The 15,733-nt window shown below is 45.3% G+C and overlaps 1 protein-coding gene across 1 annotated transcript in view; it reads left to right on the top strand.

Annotated features, from left to right (window-relative positions):
• The window catches only part of EXOSC7 (exosome component 7), a 35,352-nt gene extending 20,197 nt beyond the window's left edge, over window positions 1-15,155 (top strand). The window contains exons 5-8 of the mRNA XM_077859199.1: window positions 3,971-4,041; window positions 10,126-10,249; window positions 11,738-11,893; window positions 14,915-15,155. Of these exons, the coding sequence (XP_077715325.1) occupies window positions 3,971-4,041; window positions 10,126-10,249; window positions 11,738-11,893; window positions 14,915-15,019 (456 nt within the window). The 3' untranslated portion in view covers window positions 15,020-15,155. The remainder of the gene's footprint in view (window positions 1-3,970; window positions 4,042-10,125; window positions 10,250-11,737; window positions 11,894-14,914) is intronic.
• Window positions 15,156-15,733: the final 578 nt, after the last annotated feature.

Genomic DNA, 15,733 nt, shown 5'->3' with positions numbered 1-15,733 from the left:
ATAAGACATAAACTTTTGGAATGTTGTCATCCTCAGAAAAGTTTTCTGAGGGGCACTTGGGTGGCTCAGTGGTTGAGCGTCTCTTTGGCTCAGGTCGTGATCCTGGGGTCTTGGGATTGAGTCCTGCATTGGGCTCCCTGCATGGAATCTGCTTCTTCCTCTGTCTATGTCTCTACCTCTCTCTGTGTGTCTCTCATGAAATCTTTAAAAAAAAAAAAAGAAAGAAAAAAGTTTTCTAAAAGCCTTGATGGGGATGTGCTTTGTGCGTGCAAGTTGGAGGTTTGTCTTGGGACTAAATTTTTATCTTACATCTAAAAATATATGGAATACATTGAGTCCATGTTTGAAGCAAGATGGTAGAAATCCAGTCTTGTTACAGGAATTAAAAAAAAAAAAAAAAAAGAATGAATCTCAGTTTATTTTTTACCAGTTGGTCTGGATAGTCCTTAAGCAGAGCACATCTTTCAAACAAATACTCACTGGGCAACTGTCCTTGTTTTCATGCTTTTATTATAGGTACATTTACTATTCTAGTCAGATGTTCCCCCTATTTCCAGTATTATTATTATTATTATTTTTTTTTTACCTCATTTGGCTTATGAGAGTAGAAATGTAACTTCCTGGAAATGTCACCCTTCTTTGCTCTTCGTACTTCTTTTTCTTTTAATATTTTATTTATTTATTCATGAGAGACACAGAGAGAGAGGCAGAGACACAGGCAGAAGGAGAAGCAGGCTCCATGCAGGGAGCCCGATGTGGGACTTGATCCTGGAACCCGGATCACACCCTGGACCAAAGGCGGGCGCCAAATGGCTGAGCCACCCAGGTGTCCCGCTCTTCGTACTTTAGTGTCATGGTTTTTACTCTATGTGGGATACCTTTTAGGACTTTGTCACACTGGCAGTGTGTAGGCGACCTTTGGTGGGGAGATCAGTCACAAGGCTGTCATGTGATGATCCCTGGGAGTAGTGATGAGGGACTGGCACATGGTCCATGGAGCTGGGCCTGGGGAGGACAGAGAGAGTGGGGGAGTGACTGCAGCACCTGGCAGCTGGCTGTGTGTTGTGCCAGGAGGCATCCAGCCCGAGTGTCTGAGAGGATGTTGAGAGGAAGTCCGGGAGAGCAGGTGTTTTGTGGGGAGACATGTTTTCTCCTTTTGCTTCCTAGCAGTGTGTTTTGGAGGTTTGCCTTATGAAAAGAAAGCCCTCATCCCCAGAAGGCCAACAGAATAAGTTGTGTTGTTCCCCTAAAAGAACATTCTAGGGGATCCCTGGGTGGCTCAGTGCTTGCCTTTGGCCCAGGACGTGGTCTTGGGGTCCCGGGATTGGGTCCCGCATCAGGCTCCCTGCACAGGGCCTGCTTCTCCCTCTTCCTATGTCTCTGCCTCTGTGTGTGTGTGTGTGTGTGTGTGTGTGTGTGTGTCTCATGAATAAATAAATATAATTTAAAAAAACAAAAAACCAAAAACCAACATTCTAGAATCTGTGCACCTGACAGGGATGTGATTGTGATTGTGTGTATCCTTCTCTTCTCCAGTTCTGCTCCTTTCCCACCTATGTTACAGGAGGTATTTTTGCCCTGGAGAGGGCAGACACCCATGTCCTGCTCCAGGACCACAGCCCAGGCCCTCTGTAACACAAGTCATCCCGCACCTCCTGTTCTCCCCTGGCTTGTCTGGGCCTATTCTCAGATGCGTTCAGGCTGCTTTGGGTGTCCACGTTGCACCCACTGTCCCCTGCTTCCTGGTTGTACCACTGTGTATAGCAGGAAGATTCCTGCTAGGCTGCACCTGCTTGGCAGCAAGAGAGGAGGCTAGGGTCTTTGAGCCCATTAAGTGCTGGGAATGGTGAGGACATGATCTCGTTTAGTCCTTGCAGTCATCCCATAGAGAAGCAAAGCTTTGCTCTACTGATGGAGAACCTGAAGCTCAGAGGGCACATGGCCAGCAAGTGGCAGACCCACACTGCCAGACCTGGGTTACCCCATTGTATGGCGCACCAAGAGGAGCCTGAGTGGGCACACCTGAGGCCTGGATTGAGCTCGTCCTTTGCACCCCAGGGAGGAAGGTAGGCCAGCTGGCACCTGCCCTTTGGGCAGATCGGGTTTAGCATTCTGCCCTCTTGATTTCCTCTCTTGCTGATAAGCCAGAATGTTGAAAATCAAAGTTTGTAGTAGGCCACTGTGTCATGAGCAGGAGGGCTTCTGTGCCCCTAGCTGCCAAGAAAGGGGGGGGTGATGTGTTCTCCAGGGTCCCTTCCTGTAGGGAGACCAGACCCCCCAGCTGCTAGAGCAGATGTCAGCATTTCCCTTGGACCTTCTTTGCATGAAGCAGGCACTGTGGGACAGCAGAGTGTGAGACAGTGGTCTTCAGCCCTGGCTAATCATCAGGACCATCTCAAGTCTGGAGTAAAATGCACACACCAGAATGTCACTGTGCATGTTTCATAAGCTCCCCAGGTGATTCTGATGCACAGCCAGGGTTAGAGACCTCAGCTGTCAGTGATGCAGATGGAAAACGTGCAGCACACTTCCTCAGAAAGTCTGTGAAGATGGCAACGGGGAAACGAAGGCACAAGCCAGTATTCTTTAGAAGCACTCAGCTCATGCTTACTGTGTGCTAGACACACTTCTAAGGGCTTTACAAATATGAACTCATTCAGCCCATGTAACAATTCTGTGAGATGGTTGTGATTTTTACCCTCTGTGAGGCAGAGAGAGGTCAAGTAGCAGCCAGCTGACCAGCAAAGACAGAAATCCTAGCAGTCTGACTCAGGAGTCCAGCCGGAGCTCTTTGCTGTGTGGCAGTCTGTGTCTGAACCATGTGGAGAAGAGGTAGTCCCCTGCTAGGCCAGTGAGCTGCAGTTACAAAGTCAGATGGTAACATGGGTTGGGGGTGCGGGTGGGGGTGGGGGTGTCCTGTTTTAATGAGCATAATTCTGCCGTGCTGTGGGAACAGCGGCGTCTGCATAAAGAGCAGTTAGAGATGAATGTGATGTGTGAAGGAGACACACCAGGTATGATTGTCAATTCTGAGTGGAATTTGGAAGGCCCAGGCTTAGGCTGCCTGCTTTCTGTAAGTACCCACAAGGCTGTTTCTTCATGGCAGTCCTTCTGCTGGGCCCTGACGAGAAAGGACTGGACAAACTTGACAGGGTCCAGCCCTCAGGAGAGGAGATAGACTCTAAGCAAAAGCATAAGAGACTACATGACTTTTCTTTCTACATGTGACTGATTCTCCTTCCTTTCTTGGGGCCACCTAGTTGGCTTTGTTCCATAGCCTCAGATCAAGGCATCACTGAAATGAGGACAGAAGGATGTGTCACCTTCCACTTAATATCAGGCTCTGACCTTTCCTGCTGAATGAGCATGCATAAGCACAGTCCATGCTATTGCTCATGGGCAAGAACTTGGTTTTTAGTCTACTGAATGTGCAGCATGGTGTTTGGTCCATGTTCGAGCATTGGCTATGCGTTGGTAATTACACATAGGAGGTAACCACAGTCATAACTGTGAGCCTGGTGGCAGCTGCAGCATCAGTGGCCGCCCTGACTTAACCTGTTTGGAGGCCAAGTTTATGTCAGCACAGGGGAGAGTCATGCTTGCAGTGCAGTAAGGAGCCATTTGGGACCAAATAAACATGATCATTTCCTCCTTGAATGCAGATCCAACTGGCTAGGGGGCCAGTTAAGAGGTCACCCACCACAGGTGGGGGCCTGAGTGGTAGACCCATAGCCCGGACCAGTGGTGACCTCACTTGTGGGGCGTAGGCCAGCACAGCTGCCAAGGTGTCTCTTGCAATGAGAGTGAATGCACCAAGCGTCCTCCAGGACAGCTTCCACATGTTCTTCTCTTTGTTTTGTGAGCACTTGGTCAGTGTTTCGTAGGAACCGGTATCCTTTAACTGAGATGGTACTTAGAGCAAGAAGTGACGTTTGCTTTTCCTCCCTGCTTCACTTCCTGCCTCCCTTAGCTGCTGGAATGTGGTGGGAATTTGTTCGACACCATCTGCATTGCCGTGAAGGCTGCTCTCTTCAACACAAGGTAAGTCTTCCTGGGAACAGCCCCGCACAGAGCCTGAGCAGACACTTATGATGAAACACTTGGGACAGGTGAAGCTCTCAGCACGGGAAGGTAATGAGGGGCTTTAGCATGAAACATGGTGGCACTTCATGGTAAGCTCCAGGTGCGTATATTTCTCTATTTGTTCTTTATGTTATTTTCATAAGTAACCATGTCTCATGTAGAAAAATACCAGGGAACCACAGACAAGCAAAAAGAGTGGAAAGCAACCACAGATTAACTGTGAGATTATTGGATAAAACTGCTCAGGAGCATGAGTTTTGCCTGTTGTGTAGCCTGCTAGATCCCCAGCACCGTGAGCAATGCCTGACACATAGTAAATGCTCACATATTCCTTGACTGGACACAGGAATGTTCTGAAAGCAGGACAGCAGCCTACTCTTGGGTTTAAGAGCAGGAAATGGTTCTGCCACTGTGGTTCAGCTTCCCAACCAGCTGTGTGCAAGGGACATGGCATTAAGCAGTTTAGGAGCTGGCATTTCGTTTGACTGATCATACAGACTTCTCCTCTTCCTTTTTTTTTTTTTTTTTAAGATTTTATTTATTTATTCATGAGAGACACACACAGAGAGAGAGAGGCAGAGAAGCAGGCTCCATGCGGGGAGTCTGATGTGGGACTTGATCCCAGGTCTCCAGGATCACACCCTGGGCTGAAGGTGGCACTAAACCACTGAGCCACTTGGGCTGCCCGACATCTCCTCTTCTATGCACCAGCTTCTTGAAGGAAAGTTGGCAGCATTTGAAAATAAATATGCGGGGCAGTCTGGTTGGCTCAGCAGTTTAGCACCGCCGTCAGCCCAGGGCATGATCCTGGGGACCCAAGATCGAGTCCTGTGTCAGGCTCCCTGCATGGAGCCTGCTTCTCCCTCTGTCTGTGTCTCTGCCTCTCTCTCTCTCTCTGTCTCTCATGAATAAATACATTAAAAAAATCTTTTAGGGCAGCCCCGGTGGCGCAGCGGTTTAGCGCTGCCTGCAGCCCAGGGTGTGATCCTGGAGACCCTGGATCGAGTCCCACGTCAGGCTCTCTGCATGGAGCCTGCTTCTCCCTCTGCCTGTGTTTCTGCCTCTCATTCTTTTTCTCTCTCTCTTTTTTTTTTTAATTTTTATTTATTTATGATAGTCACACAGAGAGAGAAAGAGAGAGAGGCAGAGACATAGGCAGAGGGAGAAGCAGGCTCCATGCACCGGGAGCCTGACGTGGGATTCGATCCCGGGTCTCCAGGATCGCGCCCTGGGCCAAAGGCAGGCGCCAAACCACTGCGCCACCCAGGGATCCCTCTCTCTGTGTCTCTATGAATAAATAAATAAAATCTTTTAAAAAAAAATCTTTTAAAAAAAGAAAAAAATATATTTGGGCCAGGATTTTCATGCCATAAGAGAGCTTACATTAACGGAATGGGGGTCCTAGGGTATAGAACATGAAAATTAGAGACTTCTAGGGCATAGTCTAAGGAATTAATTGGATAAATGAGCAAGGGTATTATTTCTAGGGTGTTCATTGCAGCTTCTTTGTAATGGTAAGAAGTTAGGAACAGCCTGAGTATCCTAACACAGGGGATTGAACTCTGCCCAGCAGCCTATTTAGGGGTTTGTTAATACAGAAAACCAGACACTAACCATGATCCTCTCATCTCATTTGTTTTGTTATATTTTACTTTTGGCAGTTCTTATGAATATGTCTGGATGGATGGATAGATAGATATGTATATCCCCAAATGGACATTGTGATGATTTTCTAGTGCTCCTATTATAGGTGACTTAATATTTATCTATATTTTAGAGGTCTTCTATGGTACATTTAGACTACCTGTGTTATTCAAAGGGAAGTTAAATAAATTTAAGTCCGACATTGCAGGATGGAATATTTGCTGAGAATGAAAGCTGTATAAGTCCCCCACCCTGAGCAATGCCACTAGACTTGGGGCTGAGATCAGTCAGGAGGTGGGCCTAGTACTCGTGTCCACAGTGGGGCCCAAGCACCTATGCCATTGCAGCAGCCTGTGCTGGGGTTCTATTGGAGAAGAAAGGAAGTTGCCATCTGTTGTGCCTTGAGCTTCAGAAATCACTACCCATCTGCCAGCTGGTTTCCATGGGCACTAGGAAAAGGAAAGAGTAGAACCAGACAGGCTGTTTAGCTGTGGGGAAGTGTTGGGCAAACTGTACATCAGGATGGTGAAACCCAGCTGCTCAGGTTGGGGAGGACACCTGTTGTGGGCATAGCCATCAGTCTCCTCCCCAGAACAAGAACAGCCCTACTGTAGCAAGGAATGTGGCTATGTGAGGTATTGGGTCCTGGTACATGGAAAGACGTTTTGGAGAATCCATGTCATTTAGAAGAGGAAAGGCCATTCTCAGCCCTTCAGCTGAACCAGGTTGGGGCCAAAGTATTAGGAAGATATGTGTGTGTGTGTGTGTGTGTGTGTGTGTGTGTGTGTGTGTGTGTGTGTTTGCATACACTCATTTTTTAACGTACCAGTCAGAATTCAAACTGGTTACCTGACTTGCTCAAATAGAATGTTACTTAATACTTAACACCTAGGTGCCCCTGACATGGAGGCTTTGAGCTAGGGCAGACCCTGGCAGGACCCCTTGGTTCCTGCAGACATTCCCTGGCTGCAGCTCATCTGCTGTGGATGTGGCCTTGTGTAGGGACAGCCAGCAGGGCTAGACTCATAGAGAGCTTTTGTTAGAGGAGCAAGGCAAAGCACCAACACTGTTTCCATTACGTAGCTGAAAGGACCATCTCTTCCTTCCTGACTCCTCTATCCCAGATGGGGATGGATGGACTCTACGGGTTAAATGTGTTTTCCAGCACCCAGCTCAAGAAACAGAATGTTGCCAGCCCTACCCCCCAGAAGCACTCTCACCATCCACCCCCATGCAATCATTACAGCCACTGAGGATAACCATTGTCCAACAGTAGAATGGTTTTGTACTTGATATAAATGAAATTACACAGTGAGTTCTCTTTTGTGTCTGCTTCATTCACTGAGCATTATGTTTTGAGACATCTGTATTGTAGCCTGTAGTCATAGTTTGCTTTATGCTGCATGGTGGCCCATTGTGTGACTGTGCCACAATTTATTTATCCATTCTACTGTGGATGAGCATCTGGGTAGTTTCCAGGTTTTGGCTATTCCAAACATGAACATTTTTGTATTTTTCTTGCACATATTTACCCACTTCTGCTGGATACGAGTGAAAATTTTGGATCATGAGACATGGCTATGTTTGGTTTTAGTAGGTACTGCAAAACAGTTTTCTAAAGTGCTTTTACTAGATGGTACTCCCACCAGCATTGTATAAGCGTTCCGGGTTGCTTCACATCTTTGCCAACTCCAGTTTTTTTGGGGGGCAGAAAGGGGTTTATCTTTTTAGTATCTGCCATTTTGGCATATGTCCTAGTATCATATTGTAGTTTTAATTTGCATTTCCTTGATGAATTTTTAAGTTGAATACCTTTTTGTGTGTTTGTTGGCTACTTGAGTAGCCTCTTTTATGAAGTCTCTGTTCAAGTCTGTCTTTTTGCCTATTTTTCTGTTAGGTTGTTAGTCTTTTATGTTTGGTAGGAATTTTTTTTTTTTTACCTGCAGTAGGAATTTTTTACATAATATGTCAGCTCCTATGTATGCACACATGCACACACACACATTTGCAAATATTTCTCCATTCTGGAATATCTTTTCAACTTTTTTTTTTCTTTTTTAGATTTTTTTATTTATTCATTTGAGGGAGACAGAGCAAGTGAGAACATGAGCAGGGAGCCCAACATGGGGCTCAATCCCAGGACCCTGAGATCATGATCTGAGCCAAAGATAGAGGCTTAACCAACCAAGCCACCCAGGCACCCCATCTTTTTAACTTCTAAATGATGTCTTTTGACAAACAGAAGTTCATATATATTTTTTTTTTATTTCAAAACATTATATAGAAAGAGGGCCATTGAGAAAATGATTTATTCTGCCTAGAGGTGATTATGCTCTTCTGAAAGTAGTACATCAGTCTGAGGTGGGAAGATTGTTTCATTTCTTTTTTTTTTTTTTTTTTAATATTTTATTTATTTATGACAGATACAGAGAGAGAGAGAGAGGCAGAGACACAGGCAGAGGGAGAAGCAGGCTCCATGCACCGGGAGCCCGATGTGGGATTCGATCCCGGGTCTCCAGGATCATGCCCTGGGCCAAAGGCAGGCACCAAACCGCTGCGCCACCCAGGGATCCCGATTGTTTCATTTCTAATATCCATTTAATCAAGATGAAAAACAATAAGTGCAGCTTGTGTTCAGAGGGTCTGGCCAATGAAATGACACAGATCATGTTTATCCCTTTTAGACCACACTGGAGAAGTCCCCAAGGGGGAACTTCTCCACTAGCTTATATAGCTCTTTCCAGAATAAAGAATGTTAGCTATTAATGTTTTCTTAGGCCTCAGGCTTTTTCATCAGTCTTCAGCAGCACTATCTAATACTTTCCAGAACGTGGTCTTCACTTACATGGGTCTAAATATGTTAATTTTGACAAATGTGTATCTAAATATGGAGCAGATGGACACATTGATGGTATTTATGGGCAGAGAGTTCTCAGTGGTTGCCTTGTGGTGACCCATGCTTTATTTTCATCATTGCTTTATCTTCATCATCTGTTCACCTGCCAGCATGTTGAAAGTGGAAAGGTTGGTCAATTTCAGAGAAAATACAAACACACCTACATTATTCTTCTTCGGTTTTCTAGTTTCTCTGCCCTTGCATAGGCAGGTGCTATTATGCTAGCCGTGGTGTGGAGCAAACGCTGCTGTGGGGGCTAGAAGGCCTGAATTTAGTCTTGGTTCTAACAATCATTAGTGCTATGATCTTGAACAAATAATTAAATCTCATTCAATAAATGAGTCCCTCCTTGTGTAAGATAGTGTGTTAGACTCTAAGGATGGGGAAATGAGTACAATATTGACCATAGTTTCATTTGTCTTATTCTGTCTTTGGGGGAACATAACTGAATAACAGACAATTAAAATGTCCAGCTCTGGGATCCCTGGGTGGCACAGCGGTTTGGCGCCTGCCTTTGGCCCAGGGCGTGATCCTGGAGACCCGGGATCGAATCCCACATCGGGCTCCCGGTGCATGGAGCCTGCTTCTCCCTCTGCCTATGTCTCTGCCTCTCTCTCTCTCTCTGTGTATGTGTGTGACTATCATAAATAAATAAAAAATGAAATAAAATAAAATGTCCAGCTCTGTTTCATTCCTTTTTTTTTCTTCAGTGAAATAATAATAAACACAAAAGCAGTAAACTCTAGAGGATTATCCAAATATATGATGTTATTTTATTGTAGCTTATTCTATAGGCACACATAATTTTCTGTATTCAGAATACCTTCAATGCAAAGGCTTCAAATGTCAAAAGTTTCTGGTTAACAAATTTCTACATGGAAGTAACAAGATAAAGACCAAAAAGAATCTCATGTAATAACTTATCACATTCACTAACAAGTCCCTTATTTCCCTTGTATAATTTTAGTATGAAGGGATTCACTTTTAGGTTAAGATTCTTTGCTTTGTTCACAGATGGCACAATATAAAAATCTGTGCAGTAGATTTCTTCAACATGATTGAATCTATTGTTTTTTTTCCCCTTATTGTGGTCATTTTGTGCCCTTTTTGTGGTCTGTTCAAGAAATCTATTGTCTACTCCAAGGTCATGAAGATGTTTTTAATTTTTCTTCTAGGAGCTATATTTTATCTTTCCTCTTTCTCTGTAGTTTATTTGGTATGGATTTTGTTTATGGTGTGAGATAGGGGTCATTTTTTTTTCTCCATGTGCATATCTGATTGACCAAGGATCATGTTTAAAAGTCCTCCTTTCTTCAGTGCTCTGCAGGATTGCCTGTGCACTTTTCACAGAGATGGTAGAGATGAGAATGATAAAGTACAGGTGGGGTGTGACTTTATCTTGTAAGATGCAGGAATTCTGACTCCTATTCTCAGTCTCAAGAAAAAGAAGTTTTCTTTCTCCTCACAGTAATTGGGAACTTTATTTGTGCTTCTGCTCCTAGGATACCAAGAGTTCGTGTTTTAGAGGATGAAGAGGGGTCCAAGGACATTGAACTCTCAGATGACCCTTATGACTGCTTCCGGCTAAGTGTGGAGAATGTCCCTTGCATTGTCACCCTGTGCAAGGTATGTGGTTGTATCTGATGGTTTTTGAATTCCTTGTGGGTCTCCTTCAATCCCAACCCATTAAGCTTATTTAATAGGTTGAGAAGTTTTAGTGTCACAAACCATGTAGAAGTAACTTTAATCTAAATCTAGTAATTTGGTTATATTAGAAACCACTATATGAAGAAAAAAGAAACCACTACATGAGCAGCTCTTTCTTTTTCTTTTTTCTTTTTTATTTATTTATTTATTTTTAAAGGATAGTCACACAGAGAGAGAGAGAGAGAGAGAGGCAGAGACACAGGCAGAGGGAGAAGCAGGCTCCATGCACCGGGAGCCTGACATGGGATTTGATCCTGGGTCTCCAGGATCGCTCCCTGGGCCAAAGGCAGGCACCAAACCGCTGTGCCACCCAGAGATCCCACTTTTTCTTTTTTAAATTGGAAGCTATGATGGAGTCCCAGGAGTACAGGAGTGAGTTCATAGTAATAGTAGCCAGAATTTGTTAAGTTCCTCCATACCAGGCATTTCACTAAAACAGCCTGTGTGCTCATTTCCCTTAATTTCCTCAATTCTATGGGGTCTAGGCTGGGTGAATAATAATAGGGAGATTGAAAGGTGAACACTGTCCCCTCTGTAGGCCCCAGCGTCCACATCTATGAACTGAGGGGTTGGAGCAGGATCTGGGTATCTATTATGTCAAGTGTGTTTTTGTTTTTTTAAGATTTTATTTATTTATTCACGAGAGACACAGAGAGAGAGAGAAAGGCAGAGACATAGGCAGAGGGAGAAGCAGGCTGCATACAGGGAGCCTGATGTGGGACTCGATCCTGGGTCTCCAGGATCATGCCCTGGGCTGAAGGCGGTGCTAAACCGCTGAGCCACCCAGGCTGCCCAAGTGTGGTTTTTACATTAACGCAGAGGCCTGTGGAGCCTAACCCGTGGCTGATGCTGTTGTGTACTGAGGCCTGTTTTGGCTGAGACTATCCCTGATTCCACATAGGATTCATATAAAAATAGGACTGAATGAGTCACGTTTAATTCCCCTGAAATCACTTCCTGAACCTGGGGTATGGGGAAGCATTGGGAGTGACCAAAGCTACCTACACTTGACTCATTATTGAGCGTGCCTCTTAGCTTACACCCTCTTGATTCATCTTTGTCGTCAGTGAAACATCTATGTGGCTTCACGTGCCAGTTTCTTCCCGCGCCCCTCTGTTGGAGACTCTTAGTAGCCTTTGACTTGGATGATCTTTGAATTATGGATCTCACCCCACCCCCATCCCATATTATTTTCTCATGCTTTTGTAACTCTGCTTCCACAGTGGTCTGTGATAGAATTGTTGAGCATTGCTTTAGGTGTTTTCCATATGAGTACAATCTAAAATAAAATCTTGAATGGCAGTACGGGTTCTTCGCTGGTGTAGATATTCCTTCACAAAGGTATCAAAGGTGGGGATCTGGGATGTGTATTACCCATTTGTGTACTCTGCCACCCTGACTTTGCAGATTGGCTATCGGCATGTAGTGGATGCTACTCTTCAGGAGGAGGCCTGCTCCTTGGCCAGCTTGTTGGTGTCTGTGACCAGCAAGGGAGTCGTGACATGCATGAGGAAAGTGGGGAAGGGCAGCCTGGACCCAGAGAGCATCTTCGAGATGATGGAGGTGAGGCTCTGACTCTGAGGCAAGTGTTGGCACCTGACCAGGAGTGCCTGCTGGTTCTTGCCCCCTCGATTGCACCCTGGGAATTCTCCTTTTGCATCCTTGACCCTAGACTTAGAGCTTGGAGAATAGCTGGTATGAGTTGGTTGTCTACTGACTTAGCCAAGGGTGGAGGTGGTGAGGGCCCTGGACCGGGAGGTAAGGAACCTGTCAGTAATTGTTCCTTGTCCTCTCCCTCTCTGATCTCACACTTCCATGTCTCTGGATGAAAGTGTTGTGCTGATAATATAGAGTCACTTGTAACTCCAAAATCCTTGGCTTTTGTGATCTGATGAGGGAACTGGATTCCTGCCTGACTGCTTCCTGTCCTTTGAAGGGAGTGAGTAAAGGTGGAGCCAGGGGCTGAAGGATGGCCGTCTCCCCACTTCTTCATAGGTCTAGAAGTGTTCAAATGGAGACAAATGGGAAATCCTTCCAGCTGCCTCAGGGTGGATCACTCCCCACAGGTCTCAGGCTGTTTGACCACACCGACTATTAGGGTGCTTTCCAGCTTAGTGCTGATTGGTTGATGTGTGTGTGTGTTCCTTACTGGCCTGAAAGCTCCCCCGTGGCAGGGACCACCTGTGTCTTCCCAGACTCATCTTCCCCCACATCCACCTTGACTTTCCAGAAGTCTTCGAAGACCCGGACACAGCCCTGCTGAATTACTGGGGACAGAGTCAGCTGGACCCAGGTTTTTTGCTTTGGGTAACCACAGCTCACCCTCTTTCTTCATTCTTAGAAATAGTGACTTTTCACTGAAGACGTTAAGCATTTAATGTCCGTTTTCTCTTCTTATCGTCTTACTTGAAAGCAAAACTGGGCAGTGTATATGGTGTCAAGAACTCAGGCATGAAGATGTACTGCCCCACTGTACATCCTGGCCCTGGGCCACAGCTCGCTCCATCTCAGAGGGAGTGTGGCAGCAGTAGTGGTGCCTGCCGTGAGCGTGTTGTGAGGAGCCAGTGAGGGTGTGGAGGTGAAGCATATGGCACAGTGTGGGCCTGCTCGGAGTACTCAGGAAACGTCTCTGAGTGCTCTCTTCAGCTCCCTGAGCTCATGTGTCTGTAGCCATGCGTGGCAGTGGTATTCTTCATGGCCGGTTGGTTATTTGGTTAGTTTTTTTTTTTTTTTTTTTTAACAAAAACACTTAAAATACTTTATAAGTTCTGCCAAAAGCTTCTCTAGAGAACTGGCTTGTCTTAGAAGGAGCTCTTTCCCCACCCCCTGGAGAATTTTATGAGAATTCCAGTGTGTAAAACAACAAAAGTGATAAGTAATAGCGAAATTTTATTGTGTGCTTAATGTGTGTCTGGTACCCTGTTTTTAGTGCTTTAAATGTATTATGTCATTGAGTCTTCAGCCATCCTTTGAGGCAACTACTATTGTTATCCTTAATTTTATAGACATGGAAATTGAGATGTGTAGCAGATGAAGTAACTTGCCTATGGGGTTCCCAGCTCATAAATGCTGGTGCTAGGATTCAAACCCAGACGGTGTGCTTCCAGAACCGTCCCCCCACCCCCTGCAGCCACACTGAGCTATTTTCACCTTATACACCAGGTCTGCTGTAGCTGCCGTGGTCAGAGCTCCATCTGGTGAGCCGAGCTGCATCCTCCTCTGTGGCTCCATGAATGAGGTCTACAGACGCTGCTCAGGGGAACCATAGCCCCATGGCCCTGTGTCACTGCTCTGGCCTCATAGGGATGCACTAATCCAGAAGTGCCTCTTGCGATGCTTAAAACATTGCGGTGGCTATGCAGGCCACTTTCCCAAACTCTACCATCACATTCAGACCTCCCAAGTCCTGATGTCCCGTCTCATCCCCTCTTATCCTCACTCCCCACTTTCATTTATATGAACAGTCAGTACCCTTATCTGATTGACATTTTTTCTTTCTCTTGTGTTACGGTAAAATAAATCTTTCCACCGTCACTTTGGCCCTTCAGCCTGACTTTGCATTTCATACAATTGATCATTTCCCACTTTTAGACTAAGATATTTTCGTATAAGTTTCCAATAATATCTGGAGTCTCATCCCGTGTTACAGTTAGGGGCTGGGGATAGGGTCCCTGTAACTGAAAGATTGGGGCGGGGGTCTAGGCCTGGAGATCTTCCTCGCCTGACATTGCTGAGAATGGAACCAATGGCGCAGTTGAATTAAAACTGCTATGGAAACATAGAAGACTCAATGACATGGAGACTTGTTGGTTCATCATAGTCTTAAAATGATCTGTGAGCTCAGAATAACAGTTTCATAAAGAAAGATTTTTTATATATTAGTTTTGTTTTCAAGTGTTTCCATGTGGCTCCTGTGTCAGGCTATTTAGGAACTCTGTGGGTCGTCTGACCTCTTGACATGTCTCAGTTCCAACATTCTGTTCCTTTAGCATCTCTGCGTGGCAGCAACGCCTAAGACCTGATCCTGGTGTCAGCTCAGTCCCATCTGAGCTGCTCTGTGTAGAGATTTGGTGGCAGGTGAATGAGAAACTGCTTGTTCAGATGTGTCCCCAGAACCGTCTATTCCTTCATTAGACAGACTCTTGATTCCCCGTGGCCTCCCTCTGCCTTCTCACTACAGTACAGTGGGACTTGGCAGTACCAGGACCAGATTTGTGTTTTGTTTTTTTGTTTTTTTTTTTTCCCCAGGACCAGATTTGGTTGACTGTTTTGCTGCTTGTTGTAATGGCAGCAGGAGTGCTAAGCATGAGCTAATGGCTGAGGCTGCCTTTGCTGCTTCCTGCTGGCCGCCTGGGGGTGGCATTTTTTTTCTTTGTTTTTATTTTTAGTATGAGAGTTTTCCAGAATGTATCTGTTATGTTGTTGTTGGGGGTTTGTTTTTGTATTGATATGGTCCATTAAATAAAAGCCCTGTAAGGCAGATGGAATGTGTACAGTTGGGAATGGCTAGCAGGCATAGAGGGAAGCTTCCCTGGCCAGTGTGTGTACCTCACCGGTGGGTATATGCCTTCTTTTGTCCTGCAGACTGGCAAGCGAGTGGGCAAGGTGCTGCACGCCTCCCTGCAGAGCGTCCTACACAAGGAGGAAAGCCTGGGGCCCAAGAGACAGAAAGTTGGATTCCTGGGGTGACTTGCACATCAACACAAATGTGAGGTGTTTGTTATTTTGCTTTTCCTCTTAAGCCGCAGTTTGTATATATTTTTCTTATCTATTATGAATTTGAGCTGCCATTTGTACCTGTAAAATTAAAGTATATTTTCTAGTTTGGTTTGGTACGGCTAGAGTTCTTCAGCAATAATCCAAGATGCCATTTTGTGACCCCCTATAAAGTCTGGCCCTGGTCTAATGAATGATAACCAAATCCAGAGATCTGCTCCCAAGGAGATTTCTCTGGCAATGCCTCTCCAGTGAGGCTCATTTATCTCCTGCTATAGGAATTCAAAGCAACAACAAAAATACTAGAATAAGGACCTACCAGAAAGTTCAAAGGAAATGCTTATGATATATAATGTTTCTCCTGTAGAGCTTTCAAAATAAACACATATACACACACACACGTACACATGCACACGGTTCATTCTCTTTGTGGATTTGGTGCTTCTGAAGGAGAACAAAGGAGGCACATGCCCCAGGTACACACCCATGGCTTCTACCTGGCTGGTGAAGCTACCTGAGTCCTGGGGAAGCCCAGTTCTTGCTTCCTGCCCTCCAAGAAATCCACAATGAGCTCCCTAGGGTCCAGGGTTTTAGCGGCTACGTTGGTCCTTAGCCAAATGTTCTTATCACTCTTGTTTTGAAATTGCTCAATATTTTATAACCACTCCCTGGTGTTTCATAAGATTT

This window comes from Canis aureus, chromosome 19 (assembly GCF_053574225.1).
Source record: "Canis aureus isolate CA01 chromosome 19, VMU_Caureus_v.1.0, whole genome shotgun sequence".
Lineage (NCBI taxonomy): Eukaryota > Metazoa > Chordata > Mammalia > Carnivora > Canidae > Canis > Canis aureus.
Note: the sequence above shows the minus strand (reverse complement) of the source record. Positions and strands in the feature narration are given on the sequence as shown.